At 48.0% G+C, this 15,757-nt stretch overlaps 1 protein-coding gene across 1 annotated transcript in view; it reads right to left on the bottom strand.

Annotated features, from left to right (window-relative positions):
* Window positions 1-375: 375 nt before the first annotated feature.
* PAPSS2 (3'-phosphoadenosine 5'-phosphosulfate synthase 2) overlaps window positions 376-15,757 on the bottom strand; it is an 18,315-nt gene continuing 2,933 nt past the window's right edge. Inside the window, exons 2-13 of the mRNA XM_009332777.1 lie at window positions 12,523-12,628; window positions 10,075-10,310; window positions 9,192-9,330; window positions 8,810-8,928; window positions 8,574-8,687; window positions 8,023-8,134; window positions 5,991-6,011; window positions 4,371-4,576; window positions 3,214-3,349; window positions 2,140-2,408; window positions 1,152-1,381; window positions 376-663 (exon numbers count right to left, since the gene is read on the bottom strand). Of these exons, the coding sequence (XP_009331052.1) occupies window positions 522-663; window positions 1,152-1,381; window positions 2,140-2,408; window positions 3,214-3,349; window positions 4,371-4,576; window positions 5,991-6,011; window positions 8,023-8,134; window positions 8,574-8,687; window positions 8,810-8,928; window positions 9,192-9,330; window positions 10,075-10,310; window positions 12,523-12,628 (1,830 nt within the window). The 3' untranslated portion in view covers window positions 376-521. The remainder of the gene's footprint in view (window positions 664-1,151; window positions 1,382-2,139; window positions 2,409-3,213; window positions 3,350-4,370; window positions 4,577-5,990; window positions 6,012-8,022; window positions 8,135-8,573; window positions 8,688-8,809; window positions 8,929-9,191; window positions 9,331-10,074; window positions 10,311-12,522; window positions 12,629-15,757) is intronic.

Raw genomic sequence — 15,757 nt, 5'->3', positions numbered from 1 at the left:
GGGCAGCAACTGGATCCGAGAATCGAGTGCCTGTTTCCCTCTCCCACCCTGGCAGCAGCAACCACTCCTCGCTTCAGCAGCTGCTCCTGCCTCTTCAAGCAGTGCTGGGCAAGGGGTAGCGGAAAGGCTTCTTCATTTCTGCTCCACACAGGGGACAGACACGTTTTTAACCCAGTGCCGAGGTCCCAGCTCTGCACCAGGGGCCAGTGTGCAGCTCTGGCAGCACCAAAACGATCCGGATAGCCCATACAGAGGCCGTGCTGGGCTTCCTGCAGCTGCGCTCAGCTGGGGACGAAGGGCCTGCTGCCCTCCCCTTCCAGCTCCACGGGAACACTCCCAGCAGCTTCAAGGGGAGAAGGACCAGGTCAAAGTATTTCTGATTAGTAAAAAACACTCTGACCCAGGCAGGAAAATCCTACAGTCAGAGCACTGGAAATGCCAAGTAACTGATCTGTGTCATAGGGAATCAATCAATCATTGCTCACTCTTAATACAAGTATTTCTAGGGAGGAGGAGTAGTGTTAATTCTTTTTTTCCAGTGACTGGTAGTACTCGGTTAGGACTTTCCAAGCTTTGGGGGCCATGAAGCCGTCTGGTGGGTTTTCACCTTCGCGAGCAAGCTTCCTCATGCGTGTTCCCGAGATGAAGTCAAAATCATCATGCCTACGGCAAAACAGAGACAGAGGTGAAATCAGCAGAACCAGCCTGAGTCGTCCCCAGCGCAGCTCTTGGGCCGTGCCAAGTGTCTGGTCGGAAACCTCCTGGCACCGGCAGCACCTGTCTGTGGCTTCACGCCTGGGTTTATGAATGGCAGCAATGGGGTTGCTCTTTTGAGAGGAGCTGGAGTTGTACGTAACACACTTCTTCAGCTGCGAGAGGCTGTATTTCTACTGCCACTTAGTCCTCAAACTGTTTCTTATCCTCCCTGGCTACAAAGGCGCAGCTTTAGTTTTGTGCAACCCATCCTTGACCTGGTGTCAGCTCTTGGAGGGGAAAGCAGGTGGCTTTCACAGGTTCTTCCCCCGTTCCTCTCCTTAAGAGGAACAACAACTGCTTTTCCCTCTCCCCTAGCAAGCTTGCAAGCCAGACGCAATTGCAAACTGCATGTGCTGTGTAGGCTAAAGAAACAGCGACGCTGCTGCCTGTGTTACCTTTTCGGGTCATAAAAATCCATGGCCCTTTTCAGTTTATTGTAAGCAGCCACCCGGAAGGGGATGATTTCCACCGAGGTTAGGCCTGGCGCCATGCTGAGGACCTTCCCTCCCTGCGTAGGCTCATAGAGGTCCTTCTTGGTCTCGGGGTGAGGCATGCCTGCCGGGTCACGCCCCACGATGTAGAAATTGGCCCCAGCAATCATGCGAGCTCGGCAGTGCCACTGCACCTGCAAAAGAGAGAGACACAAGGAGCACTGGCTGAGGGCTGAGCAGCAACTGAGCCGCCTGCCCTGGGCTGCAAAAGAGATCCTGGCGATCCACACGTCTGAAGGAAGGAAGGAAGGAAGGAAGGAAGGAGACGCGTCAGCAGCCTTGCTGCAGTTTCTTATAGTGCCGCCCAGACTCGTCTTCCACTGCTTGGACCTGATGCAACATCACAGTTCTTCTAAGGACACATATTTCAAGGAAAACACTGGGGATGGGATCTGGTCTTGTTCCAATCTGGCAGCAAATGGAGGTAGCGGTTTGCTTTTTGAACATGCAAAGACAATGCCCACCAGTCCTTGAGCTCCACACAGGCAAAGGCTGCCCACACATCCCTCTCCTTCCTCTTTCAGGAGAGGTTCAGTGTCTATTGCTTTCATCCCACCAATTTAGGGACAGAAGGGAAACCACTGGGAGAAAACAAATGAGTGTCCCTGCCGGACAGAGAAAATGGTCACAGTGGTGAAGTCTGTTTCTAGCCCCCTTCTCCCCAGCTCTCCACACAGCTTGTAAAAGCACAGGAGCCCATGGAGCCGAGCTCTGCTGGGAGACGGCTGCCACAGCAAGCTGCAGGTGAACCATCAAGGGAGTTAATAGCGAGGCAACGGCTACCGACTCCCTGCCCTGCAGCTTTCTGGAGCCACGCGGGCAGGCTGACAGCCGGCAGCCCCATGGACAGGCTTCACGCCTTGTCGCAGTCAGCAGCTGACAGCTACGTTACCTCTGTGGGGCCAGCGTAGAGCATGGGAGAGGGGAAGATGGCAACGATGGTTGACTTGGGGTCCAGGACTTGCTCCTCCAGCACCGCTGCATGCTGCTTCATCCGCCACTCCAGCGGGACATCGTCATCTTTGGTCCATCCTCCCAGGGGGTGCAGGAGAAGCACGGGGTTTTTGTAACCCCTCTCCAAAAGCTGGCGCCGCGTGTCCTGCATGAGCAGGGCGTGCCCATTGTGGACAGGGTTGCGCAGCTGAAATGCAAAGACAGCATCTAAAAGGGAAAGATTCAGAGGGTCACAGGCTTGCGCTGACCACCAGACTTCATTTACACACTATAATTTCAAGTCATAAGATATGTATGTCGTAAGATGTGTGTCCTATCTTCACATGAGCGAGACCTTAAATAACTTAGATGAGTGTTTCATACATGTACAGTGCCTCTTCATCACTCTGCCAAGTTTATTTTCATTGCACATCCTTCCTTTGGGGCTGATTTCAGTCCTATCAGCTTTCCTATAATGTTTTTAGATGCCACTGGATGCCTCCACCAAGTTCCCTGACTTCTTAAGTGACCTGCCACCTCTCCAAGCTTGATGGCACCTTCAGGAAGGCCAACGCTTTCGCCCCAAAGTGAGGGTAGGTGTCCGACACCTGCCAGCCTGCTGGAACAGACACCTGGGAGAAGACACCTGACCTGTCCCCCATGCGTGAAGGCCAAGCGCATCAGCACAGGGCTTTAAATGCCCAGGGTGCAGAAAGAGAGGCTCTGACCCTCCAGGGAGGACATGAGCAGGACGCTCGACGCTTTTCAGTCCCATGCTCGGAGACGCCCATTGAGGACACAGCCCATCACAAGAACCGTCCTTAACCAAGGAGACCCTGCGCTGCTTTTTTGTGCCAAGCCCTGCATCCCTTTTACTGCTCGCCCCACCCGAATAGTCCCATTTTGGGAGCGTACAGAAGCAATTTGTCAAGTGCTGTGAGCTTGAGAGCAAGTAATCACAGATCACAGAAATCTCCCGGTGCCAGTTAGGGCAAGAAGAGCAGTGTCACCGGTGCTAACCCAGGGTACTCACCAGCGTTCATTTCTGCGAACTTCTGCTTGAGACCGAGCGGTGTCAGGCGGTACTGGTCCAGCCCGTCGTTCCATTTGATTTTCTCCAGCACAAGGAGGTCTCCACCGACCAGCCAGTCTCCGCTCTCCATCACCATCTGTGAATTACGCACACATGCATTATGGAGGGGACAGCAAAATATCTTTTCCCTTTCCCAGTCTCCTTTGAAAAGTGTTAGGCTTTACTGCACTTGTAGGGTGATCTTCCCTTTATGTTCAGCACATTATAGGTGGAAAACATTCTTACAGTGACCACGTGAAGTGAACGTCATGAACAGCGCAACCCCGTAAAGCAAGACATCAGCCACCGAGTCCCCACCACTGCACCCAGGTGGGTGCTGGACTCCTCTCCGGCAGCCGGGGGTCTACAAGTTATGACACAAGACCTTCCTCCACCTCACTCTTCGCTCTTTCCTCCTGGGAACATGCAGGAGGAATAAGCCTACTGCAAGGTGAACAACTGCTGTGAATAATTAAAAGATTTATTTTAAGGTAGGGGAAAAGAATTATCACAGCTTTAGCCTTTTTAAGCAGGCAGCTCAAGACACTTGGTGTCACCTGGAGCTCTCCCTTTCTAAGGGATGATGTTCTTTGTACTGCCAGAGAGTAAGTGGGAAGAGATAAGCTGTAAAACTGTAACACCATTGTTGGCTGCCTGTATGAAACAGCCAAATTGAGGAGTAAAACTTAGCTAAAAGGAGCATGAGTCTGCAAGCTGCAGCATTAGCATTTGGTAGCATCACTGAGATCATCACACCCCAAGCGCAGGAAAACTTTGGGGGCTAAGTTGGTGGTTGTGCTAAAAACGTTTGGATGTAGGCACACTGGTGAAGATGAGTGAATGAAAGGAGCAGCTCCTCAGCAGCATGCTCATCTTCCCTTTCATCTTGTGCTTGTTATCTGATGCTCTTGCTAAGCAGCAAGTGCAGCATTAACTCACGAGCCTAAAAATTCAGTCCTGCCTGCTTGGGACGCGATGGTTCCCAGTGAGGAGTTGGGCTTGAAGAGCAGACAGGACGCCCACAGCCCTCAAAACCTTTAAAAGGTTTGGTTCTCCATTCCCTGCCCACATTTCCCATCCTGGCCAGGTTTCCCTGAGCAGCAAGGGGACAAACCTACTTTGATGTGTGGGTGCTTTGTGCAGGTGGTACCCCAGATGCGGGCGCAGCGCTCCTCCTTCCTGTGCTCGAAGTACTCGGGGCTCTTCAGGACTGCCACTCTCCGTCCTGCGTAGCTGAGCGCCAGCGCCTCGCAGCCCTCCAGCCGCTCCTTGTCCTCCGTGGAGATCGGCAGCACGATGGGGATGCTCAGGTTGACAACGCCGTCTGGCAAGAGAGGAGGAGGATTTTAACGTCCTCCAGCCTTGGGCACTGGTCTTGGGCACCAAGTAAACAGAGGTTTTCAGGGACACACGTTCTCCCTTTGGAGAGCCAAATTTTCCAGGACTAGCTCGGGGATTCACCATCAGTTATGTAAATTTGTTCACTCCCCCATTTTTTTCTGCACCACTAATAACTAGCCGTGTTAGTGGAATACGGAAGGTCCTTATCTTTGGGCCAGAGATGTCTCAAAGACACCTGGAGCATTTCATGACTTTCTGCACTCTCTATCTCCCTGGAAAGATTGGTTCTTCTCCAGTTAGCTTGTTGTAAAGTCTCTTTGAAAAATTTAAACGTACTTGGAAAATGCAACCCTGGATATAACCTCCTCCACCCAGAGAACAACCCCTATTAAGACAGCTCCGGCTTGGTGTTCCCTGGGGCATCTCATTCCCTGCACACCTCCTGAACCACCTCTTCCAACAGGGAAAACACCGTCACGCTCTGCTTTGTTTCTTTGTTTTTTTTCTGGATATCTCTATACTGTTACTCCTCCTCCTTTATATCTCTGCAGAGTCCATTTTTAATCTATTTTCTGTGTGTATACATCGAGTCCACATTTGCATGTGTAGTTTCTAATTTTACTGTTGTCCCTAAATACCTCGAAGTCATGTTGGTTTTATCCTCACTCCCCCAATTTCCCAGTCCTCCACTAAGGTACTCCCATTTCTCCTTGGATATCCCGGTATTAATATAGAAGAATCAGTCTCTCCCGTGGGTTTCCATTCACAAACAAGAATGAACAAATCACTGATTCAATTTGTTCTGATCTGACTGAAATAATTTTGGACCCTTGAGAGTCTTAATTTGAGGATTTTGACTATGATGTAGATTTTTAAAAAATCTTTATTAAAATGTTTGCATTTACTTTCAATTTACAACTAGGTATCATTCATCTGCCAGACAGCAATTTTCAAGCACCTTCGTGATTAATCGTAACTATAGTCACATGGGAGCCAATCAGTATCAACTTCATACATTTAAATCATATTAACCAGTGATCAGTCAATAAAGTCAGCATGGAAAAAGCTGAATTATGAAACCAACAAATGATGCTGAAGCTGAGGATCTCCATGCTCCATTTCCAAATGCAAGATGCAGAGTTAAAAAAAAAAAAAAAAAATCACTCCAGAGAAGGTAATTACAAAATTACATGACTGGGATTTTTGTGAAGACCAGCTGGTAGGACACGGGATGTGCCATGTTACGCTTCGTAACTGGCTGAATCATAAACAGGCCATGGTTGTGTCTAGTCTTAATAATTTTCTTTTTTTTTGTAAATCTCAAAAAAATTACTTTAAAGTAAAAAAATCTAAATTGAAGTAATTTCTGTACAACCTAAGAACAGTTACATACATACCAGCTACAGAGCGATTCCTTCCTGGGAGAATACAAACACAATTAAGATAATTAACACTCACAGGCACCAGTCACAGTAGCTGTTTCAAGAACCAAAGCCGCTCATTTAAAACCTCCGGCAAGCATCGCCTAACTGCAGGCAGGGTGTCTGCTGGCAGGGCCGAGGTCCTCCACGGTGCTGTCCCAGCCTCTCCGGCGCTCACCCATCCAACACGGGTTGCACTGGCTGGGAGTGATGTACAACACCTACACTTTCGCTGTCACCCGGTCCCGACAGAGGCACGCGTTGCTGGTGCGGAGGGCAGAGCGCTTGGAGACTCTGCGGCACTCCTGCTGCCCTATGACGTGCAGATCCACCTTTCTTCCTGGTGGCCATCATGCCCCTCCACAAAGCAGCTCATCCACCCAACTGTTGGTAATATCAAGGTGGGATTTACTGCTCAAAGTCCGAGTGAGAGGAGCGCTAACTTGCACAAGTCCAGCAAAACGATCACAGCCCTTCCAGGCACAGCTGGAGCTGCCAAAAACATCATCTGCACCCCAGGGCAAAAGGGTTGGGCCAACGACTCTGGAAAGACCAGCCTCAAACCTCTCTTTGGCAACGCCACACCCCAGCCTCGGCACCATGAGATGGAAACCCTCCACCGTTTCCTAAAGCTCATCCAAGCAAAACCAGCAAAGTTCTCCTTCCTGCCCAGATGTCACCCTGCAGGCCTGACCAGGCAGACATTGAGTTTGGAGACCTCCGTGGAACAAGGTGGACCAGGGACTGATGTTGATGCCCTCTACTGCAAAGACCTTGCTCTGGAGAGTTCATCCCCCCCTAAAAGCAAGTGTCATGGGCTTGTTCCTGACCCTGCGGAGCTCTACAAATCTTGACCATATGCCTGCAGACCTTGGAGGAGCTGTGCTCAGTGATGACAAGTTTGGGGGAGTGCCCCAAAAACAGATGCTCGCTGAGACAAGCCTCCGACACAAAGTGCGGAGCTCTGGAGCAACGTGGTCATTACGGGGCGCCTCTGTGACCTCATCAGGCACAACAGGCAGCTCAAAGACCACAGATTGGGGTCTGATAACAAGGACATGTGCTTTTGAACACTGTTTGCACACTAGGCAGGAGGTAAAAGGCTACGATGTGTCTGAAAGCAGAAGCCCCTACACAGACATTCCTCCAGTCCAAAGCGAGCAGTCCTGAGCTTTGCATCTGCTGCACAGTGCCCAAATCCTACTAACAGCAGCAAGTCACTGCCCTGCATGACCATGGGATCCTCTAGAAGGAGGGCAAGACTCAAAGGGACTCACTTGCCAAGATTCCAAATAACCGAGGCCAGAGATCGCTATCAGGTCTACAAAACCCAAAGTGAGTGCCCTGCGTGCATGTGAAGTCACAGTGACGGCATCTACAGCTGAGAAACAGGACAGAAATATCTACCGCCCTGGTCTCAGCTGTAGACGATCACTGCCTGAATACTCTGCCTTTTCCAGGGATGAAGCACCTCTAATATGTTGCTAATGATTGCTAATAATAAATCTGATTTATTTCAAGTTATGGTAATGGATAAGAAGGAAAACAGGGGGGAAAAAAGCGAAATCAGGCTCTGCTCCTGTTTCTGAGGAACAGCTGTCTTCTCTTCCCACCTCAAATTCAGCCTGGCAGCCTCCCTGCTTACTTGGCTTTGGCTTTCCATCTTTATTTACCCTGGTATAACCGAGCATGAAAAGAGCTACACAACGGCTGCCAAAATGTTTGATCGGCACCGCGCGAGATGTCAAAGCTGTGAGCCAGGGCCCCAGCCACAGCACGGTGAACTTTGTCACCTTCCGTACCCTTTGGTGCGTTTCAGAGCACGGCTTCCTGGCCCCTGCAGTCCTTTACGAGCCCTCACATTTAACACGCGAGAAGAAAGGAGGAGGACAACACGGCCGAGCATTAAGCTTTTCCATACGGCTGCTTGCCAAGACACTGCAGGGTAAGCACCGCGTCCCGCAGCGGCTTGCTGGCCAGCGTTAATGCAAAGCGTGAGGATTCGTACCATTCAGCAGGGTGCCAAAATGGATCACTTGCAAGTACTCCGCCTCGCGCATGAAGCCAGTCAGCGGAGTGGCCCAGCCTTCACTCAGCACCTGCACCCACTGCAGATCCAGCTGCAAAACAAACCCAAACAGCACTCCTGTCACCAGGTCACACTCAGAGGTTGCTTCTCCTTCCCTCCTGCTGCAACAGTGCTCTACATTTGTTTTGCTTCAAATATAGGACATTGATAAAGGGGGAGAAAGCCATGGGGGGGTTGGTTTGGTTTTTTTATTTAAGGCAGACTCACGTACTTTCATAGCACAACTGCTTGGGGGGCTCTACTAACACACCAAAGGAGACTGATGGCCCTGGCTTGCTACAGCACAGGGTGGAGACACGGCAGAAAATGGCTGAGGATCAGGACCACACTTCAGCTCGCCATAAATCACAGCCACAAAAGGACACAGCCATCAGAGGAACAGAGCCCCCTCTAGCAACATCTCCATCAAAGCTTCTACCCTTCGAACAGCTAAATAATGAGTGAATCACAGCAGCCACGCATGACAATACCTTAGTAATCTCTACGGATGGCAGCATCTCTGCTTCAGCTCGGACACTATTGAGTTTATTTTCAGGTACAAACAGCTCAAGAACATCCTTAATCGAGCCAGGGGGCACGATGGTCTGAAAGAGAGAGACAGACAGCAATTGTAAGTAATGTGCTGTTTTTTAAATGCACACCAAAAACTCAGTATCTGAAAGCAGGTGTAGAAGCTGCCGGCGGCGGTGGCATAAAAATGACCTACTTGTGTTTGGAGGAGCTCCACAACCTGCTGAATACATTCAGACACCGATGCAACATTCGTTTTCAACACTAATTCAGGAGATTCAGGCTTCTCATACTCTGAGTCAATCCCCGTGAATCCTACAGACAATTAAACCCAAACTAAATTTATCTAATGTAATACTCGGTGCCCTAGAGCCAACAAAGCTGTACAAACAACAAGCAAGCATTCAACCACACTGGGTACTACAAGTGACACTTGTGACAGCAAAATTAGGGAAACAGGATACTCTCGTGCACTACAGACAGCATTTAGTAACCCACCTCTATGTGCAGAGCCGCAACGACAAGCTATCCAATACTTCAGAAAGCAAAAGGCAAAATAAGAGCTTGGTCTTCCATACCTTTGATCTCTCCAGCTCTTGCCTTTTTGTACAGGCCCTTCACATCTCTGCTTTCACAAATATTTAGAGGAGCATCTACGAAGATTTCAAAGAAAGGAAGTCCAGCTGCCTCATGAATTTTCCGTGCATTTTGACGATCCTGTTAGAAGAAAGACAGGAAAATCATATGTGTCCAAATTGCAGCAAGCACCTTCCTACTATATGATGTGCCCTGGAATTCAACACAGGTAAATTTGTCTCTGGTATAAATTTATTAAATTTACACTAATTGTAGTAAGGGTTTTTCACCTCCCTTCCCCCCTTTTCTTTAAAGATACTTAAAAAAATTAATAAAAAAATCTCCGACTTTGATCTGTTTTCAGCTTTTTCCATCCAAAACATCAAGAAGATCTCTTTGTTAAGCAGGACAGCAGAACTTCAGAATGTGAATAATTATCTGCCCTGTGTCGAAAAAAGGAACTGCTTGCATAGGCTTGATAGCGGCAGCTACTTGGTATTCTCAGGAAGCATAAAAACACAATCAATACTTCTTCAGAGTAGTGATAGCACTATGACAGGCTATTGTTTCTATGCCTCTTTTCTGAGTCCTAACAAGTTAATAGTAGGAGCCTCTGTAAGGAGATTTTAAACTCCTCTTAGCTTTTAATCAATTTGTAATACTGAATATATTCAAAGAGGTCACATCAAACTGCCCTCCAGAAATTTGTACTGATTGCGTGTAGTTCTGTGTATCGGTGGTGTTTTACAAAAGAATAGAGAAGAAGTTAAAAGGAGCATCTGATGGCATATACAGGAAGTCCTCTACATAAATCTCTCTTCCCTAAGAACAATCATGAGATCAAGGCTGCCCAGAAACAGGCAGAATATGATGCAGCGAGTTTACCTTTGCAAAAGGAGAAATGAAACTAGTTATGCAGACAAGCCCAGCGTCAGCAAACAGCCTGGCCACCTCTGCGATGCGGCGGATGTTCTCCTCACGGTCCCCAGCTGAGAAACCCAGGTTTTTATTCAAGCCATGCCGAACATTATCACCATCCAGGGAATAGCAAGGGATGCCATGAGCGACCAAGTACTCTTCCAGAGCAAAGCCAATGGTTGTCTTACCAGCTCCAGAAAGGCCTGTTGGAGACAGAAAAGTGAGGTTCAGGTTTGAGGTCAAAAGAGTGAAAATGACAGTGTAACGCAATACCTTCTGGGACACTGGCAATGAAACTCCTTCTGTCTGAAGTTGCTTTAAGGAAGGAATGAGGTAGGGAAGTTGGATACATCTTTTTAGCACACAGTTACCACCACAGAGCCCTGGCCAATCCTCCTCTTATTGAAGGGGTGGCGTTAATGCCATGAGAAAAGCTGCTATATCCCAACATCTGGAGGGGTTCAACCCAGCAGTGTTGAAAAAGTACCTCTTGCTGGGCCACGGTGGGACAAACAGGTACCAGTACGTAGGGGAAGCTTGAAAGGGTACCGTTGCCTGTAAGTCTCAGCATCTTCCTCTTCCTCCTCCTCCCGTTCCCCCTGTGAACAGCCAACTGCTCTCCCAGACTGAACCCAAGGAGAGGTTCTTGCCGCAACTGTGTGGGGTGGGGCAGGCTCCAGCAGCAGCAATTGCCCCTCTGCATCCACGGACACCTCCTTCTGCAGGAGCAGCACCCACAGATCCGTGCAAGCAGAAGCAGGATGGTTAGGTAGACAAGCAGTACATCTTCAGCTGCCTGTGTCTCCTAGAGTCATCAGCCAGAAAGACAACAATTCAAAATGAGGTGGCTGCTTCCCATCCCAGCTCCATCCGCTTTCACAAAAAGCACTTTGCTACTGGCTGTGTCAGAAAGCGGCAAGTGCACCAAACTCCTCCTTTCCCTTGGGTGGGGATTCGTGTGTTGAAAACTCCTTGAGATGGAAGAGCACCTTGACTTAGGAGAGAGAACACCTCCAAACACCACATCTGTCTCAGGAAACACTTAGCCTTGGAGAATCTCCTATGGAGATAGCATCGTCTGCTCACCTCTTTTTACACCCTTTGCATGACACCTACTATTGAGCACTCATGGAGACAAGACCCCGGGCCAGGTGGACTTTTGGTCTGATGCAGAACAGTCGTGTTTGTGCTGGAGAGGTAACCTGGCTGGGCAGAGATGAATCCTGCTGGCTGCACCTTCGTTTTTTGTAGTACAACAGACTAACTGATAGCTCTCCTGAGCTAGCAATGTAGGGCATTCAAATGCCCTTCCATTTAATCCATACAGTCCACGCAATGAAATGTCCTTCCATATAGTCTCTTAAAATTAAATTGATAGAAAGTTAGGAGACCACTGTCTATTTCAAAGAATAATCACCAGCCAGAGAAGCTCAAACCTTTCAGACACAGGATCTTTCAGTGGTATTTGAAAAAGAAGGAAATTGTCTTGAATAGGTTTTTTGGCTTCAGAAATGATTTTAAAACAGATTAGGCGTTGGCCTTCTTTTCGAAATTAAAGAGGAGAACAAAACAGAAATGTGTTTTAATCCAGCATCTAACACATAAGCTGATATGAAGGCAAATCAGAATGGCTTTACAAACTCTTCCAAGTACATCTTTCAACATCTTCCGGCAGTCAAAGAAAATACCAATATTTAACAAGCAAAGAAACAACTGGACAAGCAGCAAACGACAGAGTTGTGTAAATATTAGTGGAGCAAAATAAATGCAATTGTCATTTCTAGCAGCCCCTAATCCCCAAACAATGAGTTTAATTTTCAAAGCAGAAGAGCAGGGCAACACATTGGAAGGCATATGAAATGAGAAATAATGTAAGAAACCCGTAATGGTTGCGCAAGGAATTGCTTCCACTGCGACTCGCTGTCTGGCAGTATTTCTCCTTCAGACAAGACAACTGCCTTGTGTGCTGCTCATGAGGTCACTTTAAACACAGTAAACTTAGGTGTCCCAATAAACTTCCCACTGACCCAGAATGAAAACATCTGCATGCTGTTTTAGACAACCCTGGGCACATTTCACTGCCAAGGACTGGCGGGATTTGAGCCAAGGCTTCCTCAGCCACACACGTGGGAACAACAAGTGAGACCCTTAGAGCTTCTGACATGTTCAAAGGAGCCCGATAACAGCTGTGAAATTCATAAAAACATTAGTTATGGGCAGCAGCTGCCAGGGAGAATATCTTGCTGCACCAGCACCGCGTGTCTGTGTTTCCCATGTATACATGTTTTGCAATTCCCAGTTCACAAGGAACACTGACGTTTCCTGCGGATCCCAAATCCTCACCTCCGAGCCACACTCATGTACGCAAGTGGGTTTCACCCATGAAGCCATGCTTTCACACCCAGATGAAAATACCTGTTAGCCAAACTGTGCAGCCTCGAAATCCACCCCTGGTACCAACGACTTGTCCTCTCTTACTCCTGCTGACATGATGGGCTTGGTAAACCACGTTGGTTGATCCCTGATGAAAACAAAGCAAAACAAAACACTTTTGTTACCTCATTGCTCTCTGTACAAAAGAAAATCTCAGCTGGGACTAATATAAGGGAGAGAAACAAATTCATTACAAATCTGCATGAGCCATTGCAGCAAACTTTGGCAGTTTGGTACAAAAGGGAAAACAGCGAAGAAAACAGTTGCTTTTGGCGTAAGTTGGATTTCTGTCTGAACAGCACAGACTCATTTTTTGAAGACCGTATTTGCCTCTGCTCAGAGCCCTTCTGGTGGCAATGCCTTCACGTCCATCACTGCCGGCAGCGGCAGAGGCAACTTGCTTTGCCACAGGACCGCTGCCAGGTGACTGACACACCCACAGGCAGGCAGGGGAGGACACGGAGTCCACGCAGAGATGCAGGCAGCACACTCCCTGCCTCTTCGGCATTTGAAAATACACGCAGACTCGCCTATTATTTTAATTACACTTGCAAAACAAAAGCAACTTAAGGTGCTAATTTACTTGCCATGTTTAACATAACATGGCTGCTAATAATTGCAGCTGGGGCAAGAAACGGCGACATAGCAGGGCTGAGCTGAGCGAGACCGGGACCCAGCCAGGGAAGATGGTGGGATGGGAGGCAGAGAAAACACCACCTAACGTGTACATGTGCACTTCCTGGTGCAAACAAGGGACGGGCACGATGCTGAGCCAGAGGCCTGAATTTCGGTGCTTCCTAACGTTGACCTGCTGTGGGCAGAGCAGCCCCAGCCTCTCCGCTGAGACAAAGACTAAACAGCCTGTCTGTGCCATGCAGCTCCAACAACGGTACTTCGACAAAGACTTTTTGCACATAAAACATCTATAAGACCTTATTAATTGCGAGGATTACGTTTCCAACTGAGGCAGCCAAAGAAAAAGTCTCAAGAGGGAGAGAGGATATAAATATTTTCTCCCCAGCCAGATTCTTCATGAACATAGGTTTATCCGTTTCATATCATCAGTACAAGAGCGGGTCTGGGCTTTCCCATGATTTGTATCTTGCTATATAAATATTTTCACAGCAGGGAAGTGACCATCTTTCATTTGTCCAAGAAAAAAATTTTGGCAAGGAAGAAAGAAAAGAGGAATAGGAGAGACAATAAAGTAAAAGGTCACTTTTAAACGTGTTATATATAAATAGCCTGATTTTTCTTTTTCCTCTGCTTGCTGGGCCATTAACACTTTAACATGATTCAGCAAAGGCATTAAGCATTCAGTGGAGACTTGGTATTTTGTATGCCATAGAGGGCTCTGCCTGCACAGAAATCTGGATGAAAATTATTCTATAACAGAAGAGAAAAAATACCCTCCTCTCCTCACCTGTTTTTATTATTATCTTTCAGAGAGGACAGCATCCCAGCAGAGACTAATCTCCCACCACAGCGATTTATAACTATACTCAGAATTTCATGCCCACTTTCAATTCCATTTTAGCAAAAGGCTCCAAAATTAGCCTCTTTATGCCTGCAAATTTGCCATCTGCAATTGCTTGCGGGCACACTGAACAGCTACCCCACTCCAGAACATTTTAACGTACTGGTAAGAATAGCTGTGTCCAAAATAATCATAATAATGGTCATAAATCTTGCCTCCAAGGTTAACTCTCAGCAAGCCTCAACGTCGGTGCCATGATTGTGAGATTGCACTGGAAGAAGCTCTGGGAGGGAGAAGCAATTCCCCAGAGCTGGTCCAAAGTGACCGATTCCCACCCCATGCCACCACTGTTCGACTTGATGGGAAGTCCTGGGCTAAAAAGGTTTTCAGGGCTGTTGTCTCAACCACCTCCAGCAACCTATCTTCTCACTCCAGGACTCTCACTTGCCATTTTCATTGCCGCAGCCACCAGAGCAGGTCCCTGACATTGCTCCCCCCTTCTGCAGTTGTTTCAAAGGATAAAATCAATTATTTGGGAGTTGGAGTGTAGGAGACAGGTGAGATGCTGTCTGAAATGCAGAGCTCGGGTAACACAGCAAAACAAAACAAAACCAAAAACCCAAAACCTCTTTAGACCTGACCCTGAAAAAGTGATTGAGCCCAACACATCCTGGTGACTCAGAAAATAAAAGGTATGTAGCTCAAGATTCATTTTTTGTGTTTTGTTCCATTTTGGCTTTTTGCAGGGGGTTGTCAAAAGTCTGTTTGAGCATTTTGAGCTTGCAAAGGTGAGACAGCACCACCACGGTTTAATTTTCACCTGTCCCCAGGGGTTCAGGCTTCGGCAGCGAGACTAAGTGAGCACACACAGAAGACCCAGCAGCCAAAAATAATCCCTTCTCCCAAGACGCACGGGTGTGTTTCTGCTCTGTTTACTCCTGGCTGAGCTCTGGCACTGCTCTGAAATTATGAGTCGCCTGGTCAAGGACCCTCAGCAAAGCACGAGTGCCCAAACTCATCTTCCTGACAGCTTGCCATCGCTCAGCCCTGCAGCGAAACCTCCCCTGCTGCAGTGTAACGCCTGCCCGGCGATTACACGCTCCTCAAGTGCAGCGCTCCAAAAAACATAAAGCAGGTATTTTGCAATTTGTTGCAAACCACAACAGTCAAGACTGCTATTTCTGCGTGGAGAAATGAACCTGCACGCTTCAAATCTCTCACGCCTTCTGCATCAGTAGGAAATCCAGCTGCACACTTGCTTTTGCAAAATGTTGATCTGCTGGATCTGTCCTGCAGGAGATGAACTACGATAACATCTGTGCTCAGGAAGATGCAGGAACTAACACATTCCTACATGGCTGATGTAACGAGATTGTTATGTTAAAAGTACATGTTGCTGTGCCGTAAATCTGCACCATGCATGCATCTCAGAGCTTTTATTTTGCACACAGGGATCTTTTGGAGCTTGGGAAAGCATCACTGAGGGCATTTTTGCATTTCAGCAACACTGTCAGACCTCTCCTACCTGCCAGAAGCTCCAAACAGTACCAAATCCCTCTGATTTTTCTATGTTAATAATCTTGTGGGTAAATTCTTCCTAACCCTGCACGACTGCCTGCCACATGCCGACTCAAATTCTTGTTGCCAGCTACACCGAAAGTAAAAAAAGGCAGAGAGAAACATAAGCAGGCAGCGGATGGCTGGGCTGGCAGGTTGCTTGGGCGGGAGTGGGCTGTTTAG

Source organism: Pygoscelis adeliae, unplaced genomic scaffold (assembly GCF_000699105.1).
Source record: "Pygoscelis adeliae isolate BGI_AS28 unplaced genomic scaffold, ASM69910v1 Scaffold139, whole genome shotgun sequence".
NCBI lineage: Eukaryota > Metazoa > Chordata > Aves > Sphenisciformes > Spheniscidae > Pygoscelis > Pygoscelis adeliae.
The sequence above is the reverse complement of the archived record's forward strand: the minus strand, read 5'-3'. Positions and strand labels throughout refer to the sequence as shown.